The 17,185-nt window shown below is 36.4% G+C and overlaps 1 protein-coding gene across 3 annotated transcripts in view; it reads right to left on the bottom strand.

The window, feature by feature from the left end:
* The window catches only part of CERK (ceramide kinase), a 41,631-nt gene that overhangs the window by 11,925 nt on the left and 12,521 nt on the right, over nt 1–17,185 (bottom strand). For all 3 annotated transcript variants that reach the window (XM_054069900.1, XM_054069891.1, XM_054069908.1), the window contains 5 exons: nt 16,705–16,768; nt 12,824–12,969; nt 4,070–4,144; nt 2,213–2,365; nt 1,301–1,406 (listed from right to left, as the gene is read on the bottom strand). In XM_054069900.1, the coding sequence (XP_053925875.1) occupies nt 1,301–1,406; nt 2,213–2,365; nt 4,070–4,144; nt 12,824–12,969; nt 16,705–16,768 (544 nt within the window). The remainder of the gene's footprint in view (nt 1–1,300; nt 1,407–2,212; nt 2,366–4,069; nt 4,145–12,823; nt 12,970–16,704; nt 16,769–17,185) is intronic.

Below are 17,185 nucleotides of genomic sequence, written 5' to 3'. Positions count from 1 at the left end.
TAATACCCTTCACATCCCTCACTGATTTCAACTCCACCTGAGCTTTGGCTTTCTCAGTTCCATCCCTGCACATTTAGGCAACGTCTCTGTGTTCCTCCAAAGCAATCCATTCCACTTCCATGCTCTGTTTTCTTCTCAAATCCTTGCTTAACCACTCCGTTTTTTTTATCATGCTTACTTGAGTTTCTGCATATCAGAATGGACTGTTACTGTGCTTTAAGGAGGTACCAACCAACTCTCCTGGCCCTCTTTGTGCTCCAGGGCAGCCTGCCATGGAATCTTGCCAAGATTCCTGAATAAGCTAAAAAGTTCGGGGCAGCAATTCTACCTTTCACCTTGTTTACTTCTCTCAAGATTTTCAAGTCCATAGTCTCACAGTGACTGATGCCATGAGTCCCCTCAGCTATCACCCCCCTCACTTTCCTCTTCTATAACAAGACCCATAGAGCATTTCTCCTAATCAGTTTGTCAATTGCCTGCATGATCACTGTCATCACCAGCCTCCAGGATTCTCCTGAATTGCTTGTGCCCAGCCCTACTGCCCTTCCAGCAATGACCAGGATGTACAAAATCCCCTGTGAAGCACCAGGCACTCTTTACTCCCTGACTGAGACCTGGATGACAGCTTTCTCCCTCTGAAACTTCCCCTGCACCCACCTCATGCAACTTGATAGTTGCTCCAGCTAGTGCTGGAGACCATGATCTGTAGCATGTCATAGCAGCAACACAGCACCACAAGTTCAATGTAGTTTCTGGTCAAAGCTTCTGTCTCCTCTGTATCCTGCTGTGCTGTTTGCTGTTGTGATAGCTACTATAGCACTGATAGCTATGTTCATATAGAAAGAAGAATAGACACTACTGTATAACTTCAAGCAGGTGAAAGCAAAGAGAAAGGAAGGAAAACTTGGAGATTAAGGTAGGCCCCTTGATTGGAGAAACAAGGGAAGAATATCAAATATCCATTTGTAAAAGCTATGAGGCATCCAGGCTTTTCACCTATTAGCAGTAACAAAGCACAGCACCCTCAGCATCTTGTAACTGGCTACTGCGCTGTTATACTTTATTTCATTTAAAACTGGGGGAGGGGAGGACCAGCTAACAAAATTTTATTACATTTTTGTTTACTGACCTGATAAAAACGAGGTGTTCTCTTTAATGAGCCAATAAAATTTTTTTTACAAGCTTGTCTCCTTCAGAGTAAGTGTTCTAATATTAAGAACAACACTTCTGCGACCTCTATTTATGTACGGGCCTTTCCAAATAGCTCATGTCAAATATCCAGAGATAAACATTAGCCTACCCTGTTCTGCAGCTATCTTTATCTCGTGGAGATCCCAGTGTGTGCTTTGCTGGTTGAAAACAAATTGTTCCTTCATAGTAATGATGAGAAAGAAAAGTCTTCAAGCCTACATAAAAAAGGTATTAATCAGCATTAAGTCATTATAAATCCACATTGCAAACACCTCTGCATATATCCCTCGATTGTTCCTCTCTGTTCTTCTCTAAGGACTGCGCAACAATAGTTGCTCTCCTTAGCCTCACAGCCATTTGTGTTATGATGTTTTAGACTGCAAAGGACAAGGAAACACCATCCCCAGCCCCCCAACTTTTTAACGTTTGCCAACAGTGCCATTCCTTTGCCTGATATCTTTAAAAGCCAACTAAAAATTTTAGCTATACATCACTGCTGAATCTTAAAACTGGCCTACACAATGTATATTCTCCTTTTACACCTTCTTGCCCTAACACGAGACAAATCACAGAAGGCAAAAATCACTCTTCAGTAGCGTAGGATTTATCCAAGTATTAAATAACTAGGCTAAACCACTCATGAACTGTTGGAAGAAGGACACAATTAACAATTCATCCTATCAGCTAAATGCCCAAGACAGACGAATGACTATCTGTCTTTAACTGACTGAAAAGAAAGGCAAAATTATTAGCACAGAAAAGAAATCACTCTTTAGGCAGCTATCACTAGGTAACATATATTCAACACAGCTTTAATGAACACACTGTTAATGTTGACCCCCAAGGTACAGAGCTTTACATAATGTGACCCAATGTACTTGGTACTATAAGAAGTTTAAAATTGGGGTCAGTCTGCTTCTGATGTTTAAAAGCTTCAGAGAAGCTTGATTTGGAGAGAGCACATCAACTGCTTCAAAATGTCTACATGCTAACAAAAAAGTGTAATAATTACAGAAGTTACCTGAGTAGTCATATCTTATTGGACCCATCCAACGCTTCTTTTCACTATCTTTTAATATATCTCCATAAAAACCGTAACCCAGCAATGATACAGAGTACTTTAAAAATGTGTTCTTATGATGTACAGAGGAGACGTCCAGAGGCTGACAGTCACCTATGAAGATCAGAAGTGCAAAGTTCTATTAAGGTCTATTTTAAATACAACTTATATTTTTTACTTTAAAAAAAGTGTAAAATTTTGTGATAGCATTATTCTGTTCATCATATACCCACATATACTACTTACACAGGCAGAAAGGGAAAAATAAGTTTCAATAGCAATTTCATTTAATATTTAAAAAGTATTAAGCATGAAGTGAGAAGAAAGGTCAGTATGCTAAAAATACATAACACAGAATTTACACCCATCTCCCATGTAGCAGTAGGAAGTGATGTTCTAGAAGAGAGCAATGCAGTATCTGTACATCGACCAGATACTGCTTAATCCTATATGTCATACTGTCAGGGGATAATTCAAGCTGGAAGGGGCCTTAGGAGGCTTTTCATCAAACCTTCCACTTAAAGCAGGCTCAGCTGGAAGATCAGATCAGGTTACTCAAAGCTTATCCAGTCAAGTCCTGAAAATCGTTATGAACAGAGAATACATCACCTCTGTGAAATCCTCATAGTGTAAGCTTTGGAGTGGTGGTGGGGTTTGAGGTGTTTGAGAGGACTGTTGTGTCTTTGCTTTGGTTTAATGTTTGGGGTTTTTTTTCAGATTCACTTTATGCCCATTGTTTCCCATCCTTCCACACCACAAACTACCTTTAAGAACATTTTACATAAATGAAAAACACTCTTAAAAAAAATCCAAATACAAATGTAGATAGGCACATTTAATAATTCAGCTAAAATACTTTGATATAGTAAGTCCATATCTCCTCCTAATCCTGGTCCAGTGGCATCAACTCTATCGATGCTGAACAGATTTAACCATAGGTTAATAACAGAGAATCACATGTAAACCTTTGCAATGCCAGTTCCTAAAACTGCAACTGTTAAGCACTCAATGCAATGAAAATGAAATAAGTATCATTTGCAAATTCTATCCATTATGCTTAGGCGACATTGTTATAACTGAAGACCATCTCGCAGTTTTTCAAATCCAGTATTGAGAACTGGCTATGATTCCTCACATCACAAATCAGAACGCACCGAACACACCAAGCTGTCTCCCTCAGGCCCCGTACAGTTCAGAGACCCTGTTACCAGATGACTTTGAGAAGTAGCAATGTCAGCATCCCTACTGACGATAACATAATAAAAAGCAATTACTGAAGAGCAGTTATTTTCCTTCCTAGTGCCTTACAAATATATGACTTAGTGATGGTAAAAATGGGGAATTAAAAGCTAATTCCAGTCAAGCAAAATCCATACTTCTAACTTGGCATGGAAGCATTGAATTGCACAAGACAAATGGACAACTAGTACAAAATACTACTACTGAAGTGTACATGCACTTATCATTGCTTTCTCCAAGAGAAAGAAAGAGACAGACAGAGAGATGGTCCAACAATTACACTGCCTATTATATTTCACTGCTAGTTTCAAAAGTATGCCAGAACGCATGAAAACTTAAGCACCAGATATAAAATTCAAAAAAGTTATGATTCCTTGAAAACAATTAATTATAGTAGAGAAAGCAACTAATTTTTACCCCCCTGCATTTCAAATCAGAGACTAATCCCACACAGAAGCTTTGTATTTCAGCTGAGCTGTTATGTTCAAATTACATTTCACAAACATATATAAAGAACTTAATGGAATTACTATTTTTTGCTATTTTAATAATTTTCATAACAAAACAGTGACCACTCACCTACAATAATATGAAGAGCTGATGTTACTGGATCAGAAATGCCAACAGTTGAATAGCATATGCAATCTGTTGATCCTGAAAAACAAAAAAACTTTAGAGATTAATTAAAATCTTTTCAAAGCAAGTAGTATTATTTGGGGGACCATGCCAAAAGCATTATGATCCTTTGGCCTGCCTCTATTTTATGGAACAAAGTAAATATAAGGATACAAATATTATGATTTAAATTGTAACTTCCCCTCCAATTTATGCCCTTCCTTATAAAGTACAAAGATTTTCAACACATAAGCAATAAACATATAGCAACTCATGAAGGGAAATAAGTTAATTGACATGAAAAAAGATCAAGATTTCATTACAACTTTTATAGTGATTAAGGATGGAGGGGAAGGAAGGCATATGACAATTGTCCTTTGCTTAAGATTTCTAACTCATTGAGATCTCGTGAAAATAAGTTGACCAGTTTTCTGTTGTGGGGGAAGAGCAATCTAAATTCCAGACTATCAGCTTCCCCTCTCCCAGCTGCATCTTAAACCAGAAACTCCTGCTCAGTACTATTATTAGAAAATTAGTTAAGACTTTCTTTCAGGAATTAGTTTATAGACAGGCGAGCAAAGTGAATAGAGTGCCTTTAAAGGCACTTTGTTTTGCTCAAGGCAAAACACCTACAAGAAGAAAGGGGGAAGCTTTAGGTTTCACCCGTATTCTTTGTTACCAACTACTTCCAAGCCACTCCTCACTCAGAATGTCTACTCAGTATTTTAGGTGTTCTTTAGAGAAGCAATTCTCCCTGATCCCTATAAAAAAAACCCAAACCAAACAGCAATCTAAGAGTCTAATATAGGGTTCTGAACCCAACTCTGCAGCAGGTACTTGAAAGTCAGGGTCGGATATACCGAATAGTTTTTGTTGCAGCATCTAACTCCAAATTTATCTTTAGGTTTCTCCCATCCCCTCCCTGAAATTGAATTCCTCTAAAGTCAAGGCTGGATATCTGAAAACAAAAAATTTCTTCGTCCACATATATGTTCTCAGTTTTGCTACTGATACACTAGATGCAAAGCAGCTCAGATGCAGAGTACTTCATTTCTGGGGCCTAATCAAACTGAAACAGAAAACTAAAAAAGGAGGAATGAGCAATCAGTGAAATCCACTTTTGGTTCTTTCTCACTCTGAAAACAGTCAGGGCATATATGGTTACCAACTGCAGCAAAGAAAATCCTTTCCCCTCCAACTCACTTCTCAGGAAATGGATACCCACTTCCCCTGCCAGTGAAGGGCATGAGAGAGGCTTCCATCAAGCATATTTATGCAGAAGCCTGTCACAGTGAACAAGCAGCACCTCCAGAAGCCATTAAAGAGCATACATACGACAGAGCTGCAAAATAAAAGAAACTGTGTGATTAAAGAGATCTCTTACTACGAGGTTGAGGTTCATGACAATGCACGTGTACCATTACAAGCACAAGTACCAGTATATGCTGTTGCATAGGAAATGGGACTCCAATTTCTCTCAGTATTGTAACAGACAAGGTACACAGATGATACCATGACACATTTTGTGTTTTATAGCAGAAAGTATTAAGTAGAGTTCAGATACAGAAGCTATGCTCTACTGCCAAATTTTCAGTTTCATTCTTTCTCTTACACTCATGAATTTCAGTTCAGCAGAAAATTCTCACTACTTTTGAAAGCAAAAACAAACAAAAAAGCCCCTAAAAATACCCACTAAGATCTGACCTGAACTTTTATTGATGAACGTACAAGCCTAACATTTCATTTAATGTTCCTCATTTCTTCAAGATCCGTTTGCGTTTGGCTGCTAGAATTACTTTAGTCACATTTGTCTCGATGTAAACAGTTTCCAAGTTGTCTTACACTCTAGGTAGGAGGAGAAGAGAGGAATTCCTACAAGCCCTATTTTAACACTGGAGAGTTATCTCCCTATAGTCTTCTGTAGTCAATTAAAAGCTGATTTATCTGTTGGGGAATTTTAAAGTACTTGTTTTCATTTCTAGTGATTAACTAGCAAAAGAGAGTTAAAATCAGATCTGAAGTCTGAAATGAATTCTGAGATTCTAAAATGGAAAGCTGGAGAAGACACTAACAGTGTTTAGTGATTGTCAAACTATCCCTCTTTCTCAGACATACCACTGCAGCACAAACTACAGTTCAATATTGGTTTTTTTCTCTCGCAGAGCTGTAGTAGGGAACAACAACAAAACAAGTATCATTCCTTACACAGATTCCAAGAAAATATAACTGGTCATAATACCAAACCAAGCATGAACCTAATGGTACTAGTTTAAAGGTCACAAAAATGTTCACAATTACGAAGGATTTGAATCTTTCTGAATACTTCAAATCTCAACACAGGAATTCTAGACCCTTAGGTGGGTCTTAAATAGATTTGGAATCTACTGCTGCCGAAACAACATTTTGATTAGATGCCAATGCACATCCTACCAAAATCTGGCTCATTTCATCAGTAGAAATCTGATACAGAAAGCAGGATTAGAATGTAAATATAGCTTGACTCGTATCCCTCGATTAATAGCTTAGGATTGCCAGAGCACTCAGTTTGGGCAAAAAGCTTTAATAAAGCATGACTCTTGATGGTTAGATGGTAGATGTTGTTTGTTCTGATTAAACCAAAAGAAAAATCATATAGATGATCTGCCAGATTTTATTTGGGGATTTTTAAGGGCAACAATCTAAATGAATGAAGGAAAATACATGAGGCTTTTATGGGTTGCACAGAACTACATGCAAATGGAAAAAAAGTAGGTTTTTTTGCTTGCTAACTGAGCCCTAATTAAAAAAAAAAAAACAAAAAAAACCCCAAAAAAACACCAACAACAAACCACCAACTTCAGTGTGAAACTTATTTCTGCATTGATAGAAAAGAAAACTGGCATGAAAGGGAAAGATTAAGTTTCAGGTTAAGACACCTAGCAGTAGCCAGATAAGCACATGCAACATTGCAGACCATGTCAAAGTTTCCACTCTTGTCAAGGACTCCCTGTCAGCAATGCTGTGTCAGCCTCAGCTTCATTCAAGGTACTCACACACAGGCCCCACTTGAAGGGCCTTCGGAAACATCTGTACAAGACAGGCAGATGCAATGCAAGATCTATAAGCTCTCCTGACTGCATTGAGCAGATGCCCCCTGGCTATAACACAAGTGTAGATGCCCGAGATGGCGAGATATCTGCAGACATCTAAAAGTAAACATGAAAATTTGAGTATCAATTTCACAGAGAAACTCACCCTAAGCAGAGTAACTCTGTTACCTAAAATGACACCAAACACTGGTGGTCAAGTGCTGTAGATTACTCTGCTTGTCTTCCTCAGTACCACAGTTGTTTTGCATAGTACATTTCAGTGATGGTGGCATCGCGATACTGGAGAGCTGAATCTCTAAATGTTGGAAACCTCCTGCCTAAAGCAAGGCCTCATCCCAGATATTTTGATAACTAAGAGTTTACCAAAAATATGAAGTGTGTAGAGGGTAAACAAAACATCAACTAGTCTTTCGCAAACTAAACATAATTACTTTGAATCTTTACCACCCATTATGTACATCAGAGCCCTGTTTCACTACTCATTCTCCCCAAAGTCTGTTTGTTATTAGAAGGTCTCATACAGACACATAGTTGTTATATGGGCAAGTTCTTTGATGTTCTTTCACTCCTTGAATTTTTTAAATAGACAAATGTAATTATTTAAAAATCTCCTTCCTTTTAATTAATCACAAGGAGAAATGATCAAGATATCTATTTAAAATACTACAGAGTATGTACTTTCCATAAAACATTTTTACTAAAGCAAGATTAAAGAAACCAAAGTGATGAACTACAATAAATAGAATACAGGACAGCTAAATCTCCAGATTACCTATTTGGATACAAATGTTTCTGCATGCTTGTGAGTAGACAAGTCACGCAGACAGGTGTTCAGACACTAGCTCACAAGCTTTAAATTGGTCATAGAACCAGCAAAGCAATAAGCTAAACTGGGTTTATGGGAGAGTTTATGACACTGATTCTGTGCACTAAGAAATCAAGTTTAATGTCTGCAGAATGACAAACTGGTTTAAAAAGGAACAGTTCAGAAGGACTTTGGGCTGAGGTTTTTTTGGTAGATAATAATTTCAGCTGGAGTTCAGTATCACAGTACAACAAAAATGGATTAATTTAATTACGGCAAACTTAGAGACAAAATTAACATCACAGGGAAAAGCAATCTTGACTTAGTTGTTTGACTTCACAGCAGCATTACCATACTAAATGCAGTACTTATACTTCTGGAAATAACGGTCTTAGAGCTAACTGATTTAAAACGCTGAAGGAGAAATATGGAACATTGCACTCCAGATTTCAAACTGGACATACTGAACCTTGAAATGAGACACTAGCTAAACTATAAATATCGTGAAATATTATAAATACTTTGCTACAGAGAGAGCTGTGGACACATCTCTTGGAGTAATTTAAAAAAATAATTAGATAGCTTTTTATGCTATGCTATAACACATTTTTGAAGAAAAATTTTACAGCCTAAATGACAATAGTAAAAGATTCAAGTAATGCTTCATGATTTTACTTGCATCTCGTTTTTAAGTTGTGAATGAATCCTCCATTATTTTTCTATACTACTTTCACATAAGAAGCTGTGCTGTCTTTAGCATTCTTAACTTCTTCAGCTACACATCAACATGCAGATTATACTGCATGCTTTAATCCAAGACATTAGAGTTCATACCTGGATCGCCACAAAAGCAAGAGGGATCTGGATTCACAAGAAGCCTCAATCACTATGGCAATTAACTCTCTGTATCTACACTTTTACTCCATCCTACCTGGTGCTTGGAAGTTTTTCCCCTATCCCCAGGGTAGGCTGCAGACTTGGTTTTTTTGTAGGAGTGAATACATTAATATTGTGCCACAGCACAGAGTAAAATAGGATTTCTTTCTACCTGCTGCGATCATAAGAGTATTTCATCTAATCCATTTCTTTCACTGAAGAGTCCTCTGACAGCAGTTGACAGCTTTGTCCCCTTATTCCATGCCAGGTTTAGTAAGAACAAATTACTTTGGCTTACTCCAGAGGGTATAATTTTAATACCAAAGCATGTGTATGAAACCCCAGTGCCACATGTCATGAGAGGAATTATCCTCTGTTTTTAAACTCTATGGAGGCACACTACTACTCTGAAAGCAGAGAGAAACCATGGCGAGATGTGCTTTTAAGGCTAGACAGCACTAGGAGGAAGTGATAACTAAACAGAAATTTCTGTAGGTGTGTTAACTTAACTTGTAGTTACCACATTGCAGTGCAAAACTTCATCAAGTTGCTACAGCCTCCAAGTACTCTGAGCAGCAAATCCATTTCCAACACCAATCAGTCAATTTATAATGGCAGTTTTGAAGAATAACTGCAGTTAAGAGAAATTCAGAAGCTAAAACTGCCATTTGAGTAGAAGCTTTTATTCATGTCAGTAAAAACACAAGTTATATCACAAAAGATGTACCATAAAGCATAACAATAAACTATATATATATTTTTTTTTAACCAGAGCACACACTAAGGAAAGAGATTGTCTGGAAACAAACATATCTGTTCACAATAAGGGGCCAAGAAGAGGCTTACTCCTAAAAGTTAGAATCGTGATTTAAATGTAGCATCTAACATAAAAATATATTAAAAAACCATGTAAAATGAGATTCTGCCTATGAGATATAGCCAATTACTCAAAAATGGTTATACAGATGAGAGTGTTTTATTATCAGGTCTCCTTCATTAGTAGTTTCAAACTCTTCTACAATTAAACTGACATTTTCTGAGCAAAGATTAAGTCTGTTGAATTGAGTGTTAGTTTGAATACAGACATTATTTAATCACAAGCAGAAAGCACAACCTGCCATGTTTCTGTTAACACAACTTAACATTAGGAACTAAATGATACAAAAGGCAAACACACTGATTCAGTGTCACCCTTCCCCAGGCTCCTGTCCTCACCGAATAAACTGCCTCTGTGTTTCTGAAGACATGGAGAGCTTTAAAATTAAATCTCTAAACTCTGGGTTTCTTCAGTGTGGGGTCCACAGCGGGATGAGGACCCCTGATTAATGCACCCGGAAGGAGATCATGGGACGGGAAGTGGGCAGACAATATAGGACCATGCATGAAAGTAGCACTATCCATTCACAGATTGTTTGTGTATAAGCTAATCCAATCATGCGGAGATGCGTGTGTTAATCAAGGGTATAAGAAGCGCGCGTAAGATCAAGCACCGGCCGGCCAGCCCTGTAACATCAATAAAGAAACTTGCTTCCACATCACCGTGTCGTGACTCAACAGCGACACTTCAGTTTTTCAGTTCTTAGGATTTTTAGGTTTTGGTTATAAAGAACTAAAAAGAGCATCATGGATGAAGGTTTTTCTAGATACGTGATTTATATTTCACTCTTCCCTTTGACTTGCAGTATTTCAGGACTGTCAATTTCATTTTAAAAAAATGTCTTTTTAAGGATCTCACTTATTTCAGAACAAAGTTCTTGCACTAGTCTGGGAACTAGGGAATCTGTTGAGATCAATACCTGGTCAGAGCTCCATTACATCAGGCAAGATGGACAGAGAACAGCTTCGTCAAGGGCTGGGAAAAAAACCTCTCCTGCTACCTTCCTGACTATGGTGCAATGCAGAGGTTTGGCTATTTCATACACAATTTAAAGATCCAGTGAAGGTTTGATGTGTTAAGAAAGGGTTATGATTTGTTCAGTGATTGGACTCCCATTTTCAGTAAATAATGACTTTCTCATATTTTCACTAATGTATCATTTTAAATATTGTACAATATATGAACAGATCAAGACATGTACCATCCTCTGTATTTCCAAAAACATAATTAGTAGAACTCAAGACCAACTACCTTATAATTTATAAGAGATCTGAATAATCATTCAGAGAAAATATCTGAATCACAGTATCGGCTATTTTTCTACAAGGCTGTACTTCATGTTAGCTCAAGGAATAAAGTATGCACTATACACTCAAACAGAAAACAGATACAATGGGCAAAACACAACAAACAAAACAACGAAGTATACAAGAGAATAAAGTGACTTGGTATACGCTAGCAATATTAAAAGTGAAGAACAGTCTTTTTGGTTGCAATTGAAAAAAATGAATTAAAAAATTGTTGAAAAAGCAAAGTTAACCTTTCAATTTTAACATGCTTATAGTTCGTTTCATATAGACAAAGAAATAGCTCTTGATATTGAGGACCTGTTGGCTAAATTGTGTTTTTATGGTCATTAACATCATCGGTAGTTAAAATCTTCTGAAACCAACCATGTAAGCAAAACCCAAGATTTTTGCCCAAATAAGGGAAATGAATGGTAGCATGCTTCAAATTCTGCTCTTGTTAAATTTATTATATAAATTTATTTTAATAAAATGCTTAAATAAAATCAGAATATACTTAGAGTAATTCTATTACACAGAATCCTTAACATGCGTAAGAATGAAAAACTATAAGGTGATATTCACACTGCAACTTCTAGATATCTAACCCTTGTTGTACTGCAAGGAAACAGGGTTAAACTTCTTCCAAGTAACAATTCAGACCATTCAGGTTTGAATATATTCTTCAAAAGGATAGGAGTGTAAAACTGGTCACCTAAAGCCAGAGAGTACAAACATACTATTTCATTTAGTGTTTGGGGTTTTTTTTTTATAACCTGTGCTAAATTTCTTCATAACGTCTGTGTTTAGGTTCCAGTCAGAAGCTCAGAATATTTATCCCAGTTCTTTAACATAAATTTCAAGCATCCGACAAGAAAAAGGGAACAACAGAGAGAGATATTGAACTGTCCGTTTGTTTTTCCACAGAGCCCTCAAAACAGTAGGTGATATCAAAGAGTTGCAAAACTGAATCCACTCCTGGAAGAGACAGTCATCTTCTAAGTCCACTTTTGAAGGAAACTTGGCAACCAACTGGGCAGGGTGAGGTAACACTTGGGACACTCAATTTAACAGTGCAAGACCGATCCAAAAAGTGCCTATGGTCAATAAAAAAGTAAGTTTATCACCAGTATTCCAAGAATGAGTTATCTCAAATGCCTCTTAATGATAGTTGTCAAGATTGCCTGAAAAAGTGGCTGATATTGAGAACTGTAAAGGTATAGCAGCTGTTAAAAGGGGCAGAAATTGCAATTTGGTCTGGAACCTGAGGACTGTTCCTCAGCTGTAGTTGCCTTATGATTTCTGTGAGGACAACTGGAGCAAGTTGGGGGGCGGAATGAGAAGAAATTTTATTACTTGTTTGGAGTTTGCCAGACCAGTGCGAGCCTCGCATTACAATTCTAACTACATTGGTGGAGCATTTGGAACTGGAAAAATATTTATGAGGGAAGTCCCTGTTCAGTAAATTTCATTAACTAACATGTTCAGAAGGGCAAATACATTACCATCAATATCTTATCTTGTATTAACACACAATAAGCCACAAAAAAGTAATTAAATTCTAAACTTACACATTAACATTTGATTTCTTTACCAAGTACCCTTCCCCCCAAAAATTGCATGTGATCAATAATTATACCAGGATTCAAACAGCTACAGCTAGGTGTTTTAATTGAAGAACATTGCTCATATATCTTACACTTAGACCTAAGTTCAAGAAGTTATGAATAAGAAGAAATTTCAAGAATAATGAATACAGTAAACTAAAAGTTAACCCTTCCTTACCAGCAGGGATTATGCCAATCCTTATATTGCACTGGACTAACGGTGCTTTGGGATTATTTTGGTCTATGCCAGAGTCCTTCTGCATTCTTCCAATGAGACCATGCATCACTTCACTGAACATGCCGTCCCCACCAACACAAACAACACTGCCAGGAAACACAAATTAGAATGCACACTAACAGTCAATAAACAACACGGCAAGTGTTCTACTTAGGGCATGCACTAGGCACATCAAAAATAGTTGTCCTATCCTCCTCCTCCTCCATTTTACAGAATATAGTAGCCCACAGTCAACTTGGCACCTACAAACAGTAGGGAAAAGAAATAAAAAAAATCAAGCTACACAACTGCAAATGCACCTAGACACATCTGTAATGCTAGGAAAAAAATTTGGAATTAAACCTAAAACATTCTCTTCTGCTGTATGCAGACAAATAGCATAAAAATTCACTACACAAATAAAACACTGAACAGGACTGAACATACAGCTTTCTAAGTAAGCAAAATGGAAATAGGGTACCTTTACTAGAAGGTGAATGGTAGGTTAATATTTGTGGCTTCAGGCAGAAACATTTTTTTAATTATTATTTTAATAGGGATATACATTATATGAAAGTCAAAAATAAAATCAGAAAAGTGCATGCTTGCACACTCTTCTGAACATGCTGAGAGCCCATCAAACAGACAGAAGTCATGTAAAGCTACATAGCCATTCATAAAGGAACAGATTTCTAAATGTTACCAGATGCAAAACTTTGTTTTGCAAACTTAATTCAGGTCAGAGTTGGTGCAGCAGCTACATGGATCCTCAGCACGTTAAAGCTCAGTCCACAGCCAAGCAACTACTAGGAAGTAAAAGACTATTTTACAGCAGCATACATTTCATGCACAATAACCAAATGCACACCCTGAACTCTAAACACATAAATAGTCTTTAACTGGAAAGCTATTTCAAATACACTTCAAAGGAACACATGACAAATTCAAAGTTATGCTTGTAGTCCCCAGCATACTGGGGGGGGGTAAACATAGGAATGTTTACTGTTATGTGTAATAATAATTTCCAATGTATAAACTAATACTTACTCTTTCACATAGCGATAGATATTGCAGAATGAGCACATATTTCATAGGACAAGTCAGTTTATTTCATTTCTAAGTATTGATGATGTAAATTTACTTATTAATGTATTTTCAACAGAAGGAAAGCTGGAAAAAAACCAGTCATTTTTTCATGAATGGAGAGGACAGTCTTTAAAAATATATACTGTCCACCTCTAAGTCAAGACCTTAGAGACTGGGAGAGAAGGGAGAAAAGTGTGTGTGTTTGTCATTTGTAGAATTAATTTATCTACTCATAGCTTAACTACATTATTACTCAACTTTAGCTTGTCTCTTCTTTCTCTTCAGACTCTCAGAAAGAGGTTATGTAGACAAAAATTTCCATGTCATTCCAAGGTCAACGTTGTCTCAGTAGTGTTCCGTTTATAACAAATACTACATCCAGGCTCAGAGAAGATGATCATATGAATGTCTACAACTATCAAGGGTAAGTACTGACATGAAGTTCGCATACACAATACCAGTAAAACCAAAATCCTTGCAAATATCAGATGAACAACGTGCAAGTCAGATGTGTGAAGGCCCCTAGTGAAGAACTACTGTAAGAAAGATCTTCTTAGAGCGATTCTTATGTTTTGGGTTTATTTTTCTAAGGAACTAGTATTTCACTTTAGACAGATGATAACAGTAAACTACATATGCTAAAGGACTTCAGGAGAAGCCAGTCCCCAAGACAAATGATTTTTAAATGAACTATCCCTTCTGATCTCAACCATTCTGTAAACCATTAAAAGAACTAGTTGAAAACCAAACTGAAGCAGATTTACAAAGGCTTGTGCAACAGGCGTATGCATGATTCATATCCCTCAGACTTAATCTAAACATGGTTGTTACCTGCACAACATTACAGTATGCTTTGGTTGTTCTGCACAATGATGTACTAAAACCTGCTATATTGTAGTAACTGTTTTCAAAGAGAAGCTGTTCTACACCTGAGCTATTACGATTAGTACACACATCGTAAGAAATTCTTCTAAGGGGAAATGGGAAGAACAAACAGAAGAGGTTTAAATAAGCTGTCTCAAGTAAATACACTTGGAAAGCAGTGAAGCAGTTATCATTAATACTGTATCTAGTTCCAAAGTTACAGGCATAGCTTTGCCAAATAGGGAACCTGGAGATTAAATGAATTTAATCACTAAATGAAGGGAAAGTTACTTATCAAACCAGCCTAAGGGACAGGCAAACAACAGTTAGATGTAGGAATGCAAAGCAGCTTTTCCTGTTTCTGAGAAGAATCAACCAAATCTCAAGAAGCATACACATTTATGTGGTTCAAGCATTTTTTAAGTCTTTCATATAACCATATGATTTGTTATTTAAAAAGTAGTAATACAAGAACTCTTTCCTAACATCACTGTTTACAACAGAAACAGACTCGTACATGAAGGACAAAATCAGGCTTAGAAAGATAGGCTGCTGTTCCCAAGCTAACTAAAGCTCAGCTTGGGAACCAAGGAATCATGAGATTCTAAAAAGATGTAATTTCCTGGCCAATCGTTAGCTCAGTCATATTACACAAAAAACAAAACAACCCACCAAAGGAAAAAAAATATTCTACAAGAAGTGATTATTTGAATATGCCAAAAATACTTCAGGTACCATGACAATTGGTCACGGCCACTTGTTGTAAAAAACAATATGCTGGGAGTAGACATAGGCTCACTCGCTTCATTTTCTGCTCTGTATTTCACCAACCATTAGTACTATCTATTTCAAATCACTTAAATGAAAAGCAAAAATCTTAAGTACCTATTTCTTTCTAGGATCCCAGTTTCCCCTCCTTGCATTTCTGCAAAATTAAGAAAAATCCTAGTATCACAAAACCTGCTTATTACATGTCAAATAATTTTAAAGCAGGCGAAGTCTAGAAACTCAACCTGTGAATGTCGTTTCTTAGTAGAATAATTTGTCAAAGTCATGCCTGAACCCAATTTATACAATGCATATACATCTGCAAAGGTGCTCTGAAAAGATAGAAAGTATTTTATTTTTGCAACTTACCAGTTTAAATGTACCTTTCAACAAGTACAAGAATATACTATTTTAAAATACTGTGGTTATGAAAGTTCACCTGCATAGGTTCTGCAGAAATGTTCATGATTTTCCAGTTATGCAAGTTGTTTCATGTCACAAACTGGAAAAGTGAATGACTAGCTTATTTACGAAAATATTCTGTTTCTACAGCAGATATAATAATAGAATGCAACTTTACCATTCAGTTAGATCTTCTTTTAAAAGAGTAATTCCACAACAGAACAAACACAAATAAAGCCAAATGACACAGCTGTTAGCTCCTCTTGCAGTGTAGGACTTTTCAAATATCTGAAATGTTTCTAAACAGTTCATGGTTCTTACATAAAGATTGAACACTGCTGATGCAGTGTTGTGGACTCATGTATATGCCAAGATAACCTGTATCACAAAACATTCCAGAGTAGCTCTCAAGCTATCATAGAATGTTCAGTTTCTGGATGAGCAGAAGTAATATTACATTCATCTTTTGAATACAAATCTCATGCAAACGTTTTTATCCTGCACTTGAATATATTGTGTGTTGGATAGGTTTACTGAAACAGTTTAATTTTCCTTTGATACTCCTAAAGGCGGATCTCCTATGGAAAGAAACATGCCCTAGAACTTTCAGCTGTTGCCAGAAACATACCAGCAATGAATGCTACTATTTTAAATTGTAGACAAGAACAAACTATAGAATATAGCAGCTAGAAAATTAAAAAAAGGCAAGTGAAGTTACTCACCCATCATATTTATTAATATTAACTTCAAATAAATTGTCCTTAGCATGGTTAGCATGTTCTGTTACTAAGAAGAAATAAACATATTAAAATTACTATTATAAAATGGTATAAAATATACAATTATAACATTTTTATTAATTATTCATTAATAACCAATGTGACAATAAAACAATCTGCCCATACAGTGTGTTTCAAATGATTGCATGCTAAGGAAAGAACTGAAAGAGACATGCACTATAATATATACAGAAAAATATTTCACTAAAAAAATTGTGCAAATGAACAACCGGTTTTAGCAGTAAAAATGAAAAAGAGCAGAAAGACAGTATCTTATAAATGAAGAGCTCAAATAGATCACAAGTAACAGCATTTCTAATTTACTAAGAAGAAAATTGATATAATGTCATAATTTATCTGGTAACCTCTGCTTTAATTAGAACACATTCCTTCTTTAACACTTACCTTTTCTTATTGAAATCAA

This window comes from Cuculus canorus, chromosome 1, assembly GCF_017976375.1.
Source record: "Cuculus canorus isolate bCucCan1 chromosome 1, bCucCan1.pri, whole genome shotgun sequence".
In the NCBI taxonomy this organism is placed as follows: Eukaryota; Metazoa; Chordata; class Aves; order Cuculiformes; family Cuculidae; genus Cuculus; species Cuculus canorus.
This window is presented reverse-complemented; position numbering and strand designations above follow the sequence as displayed.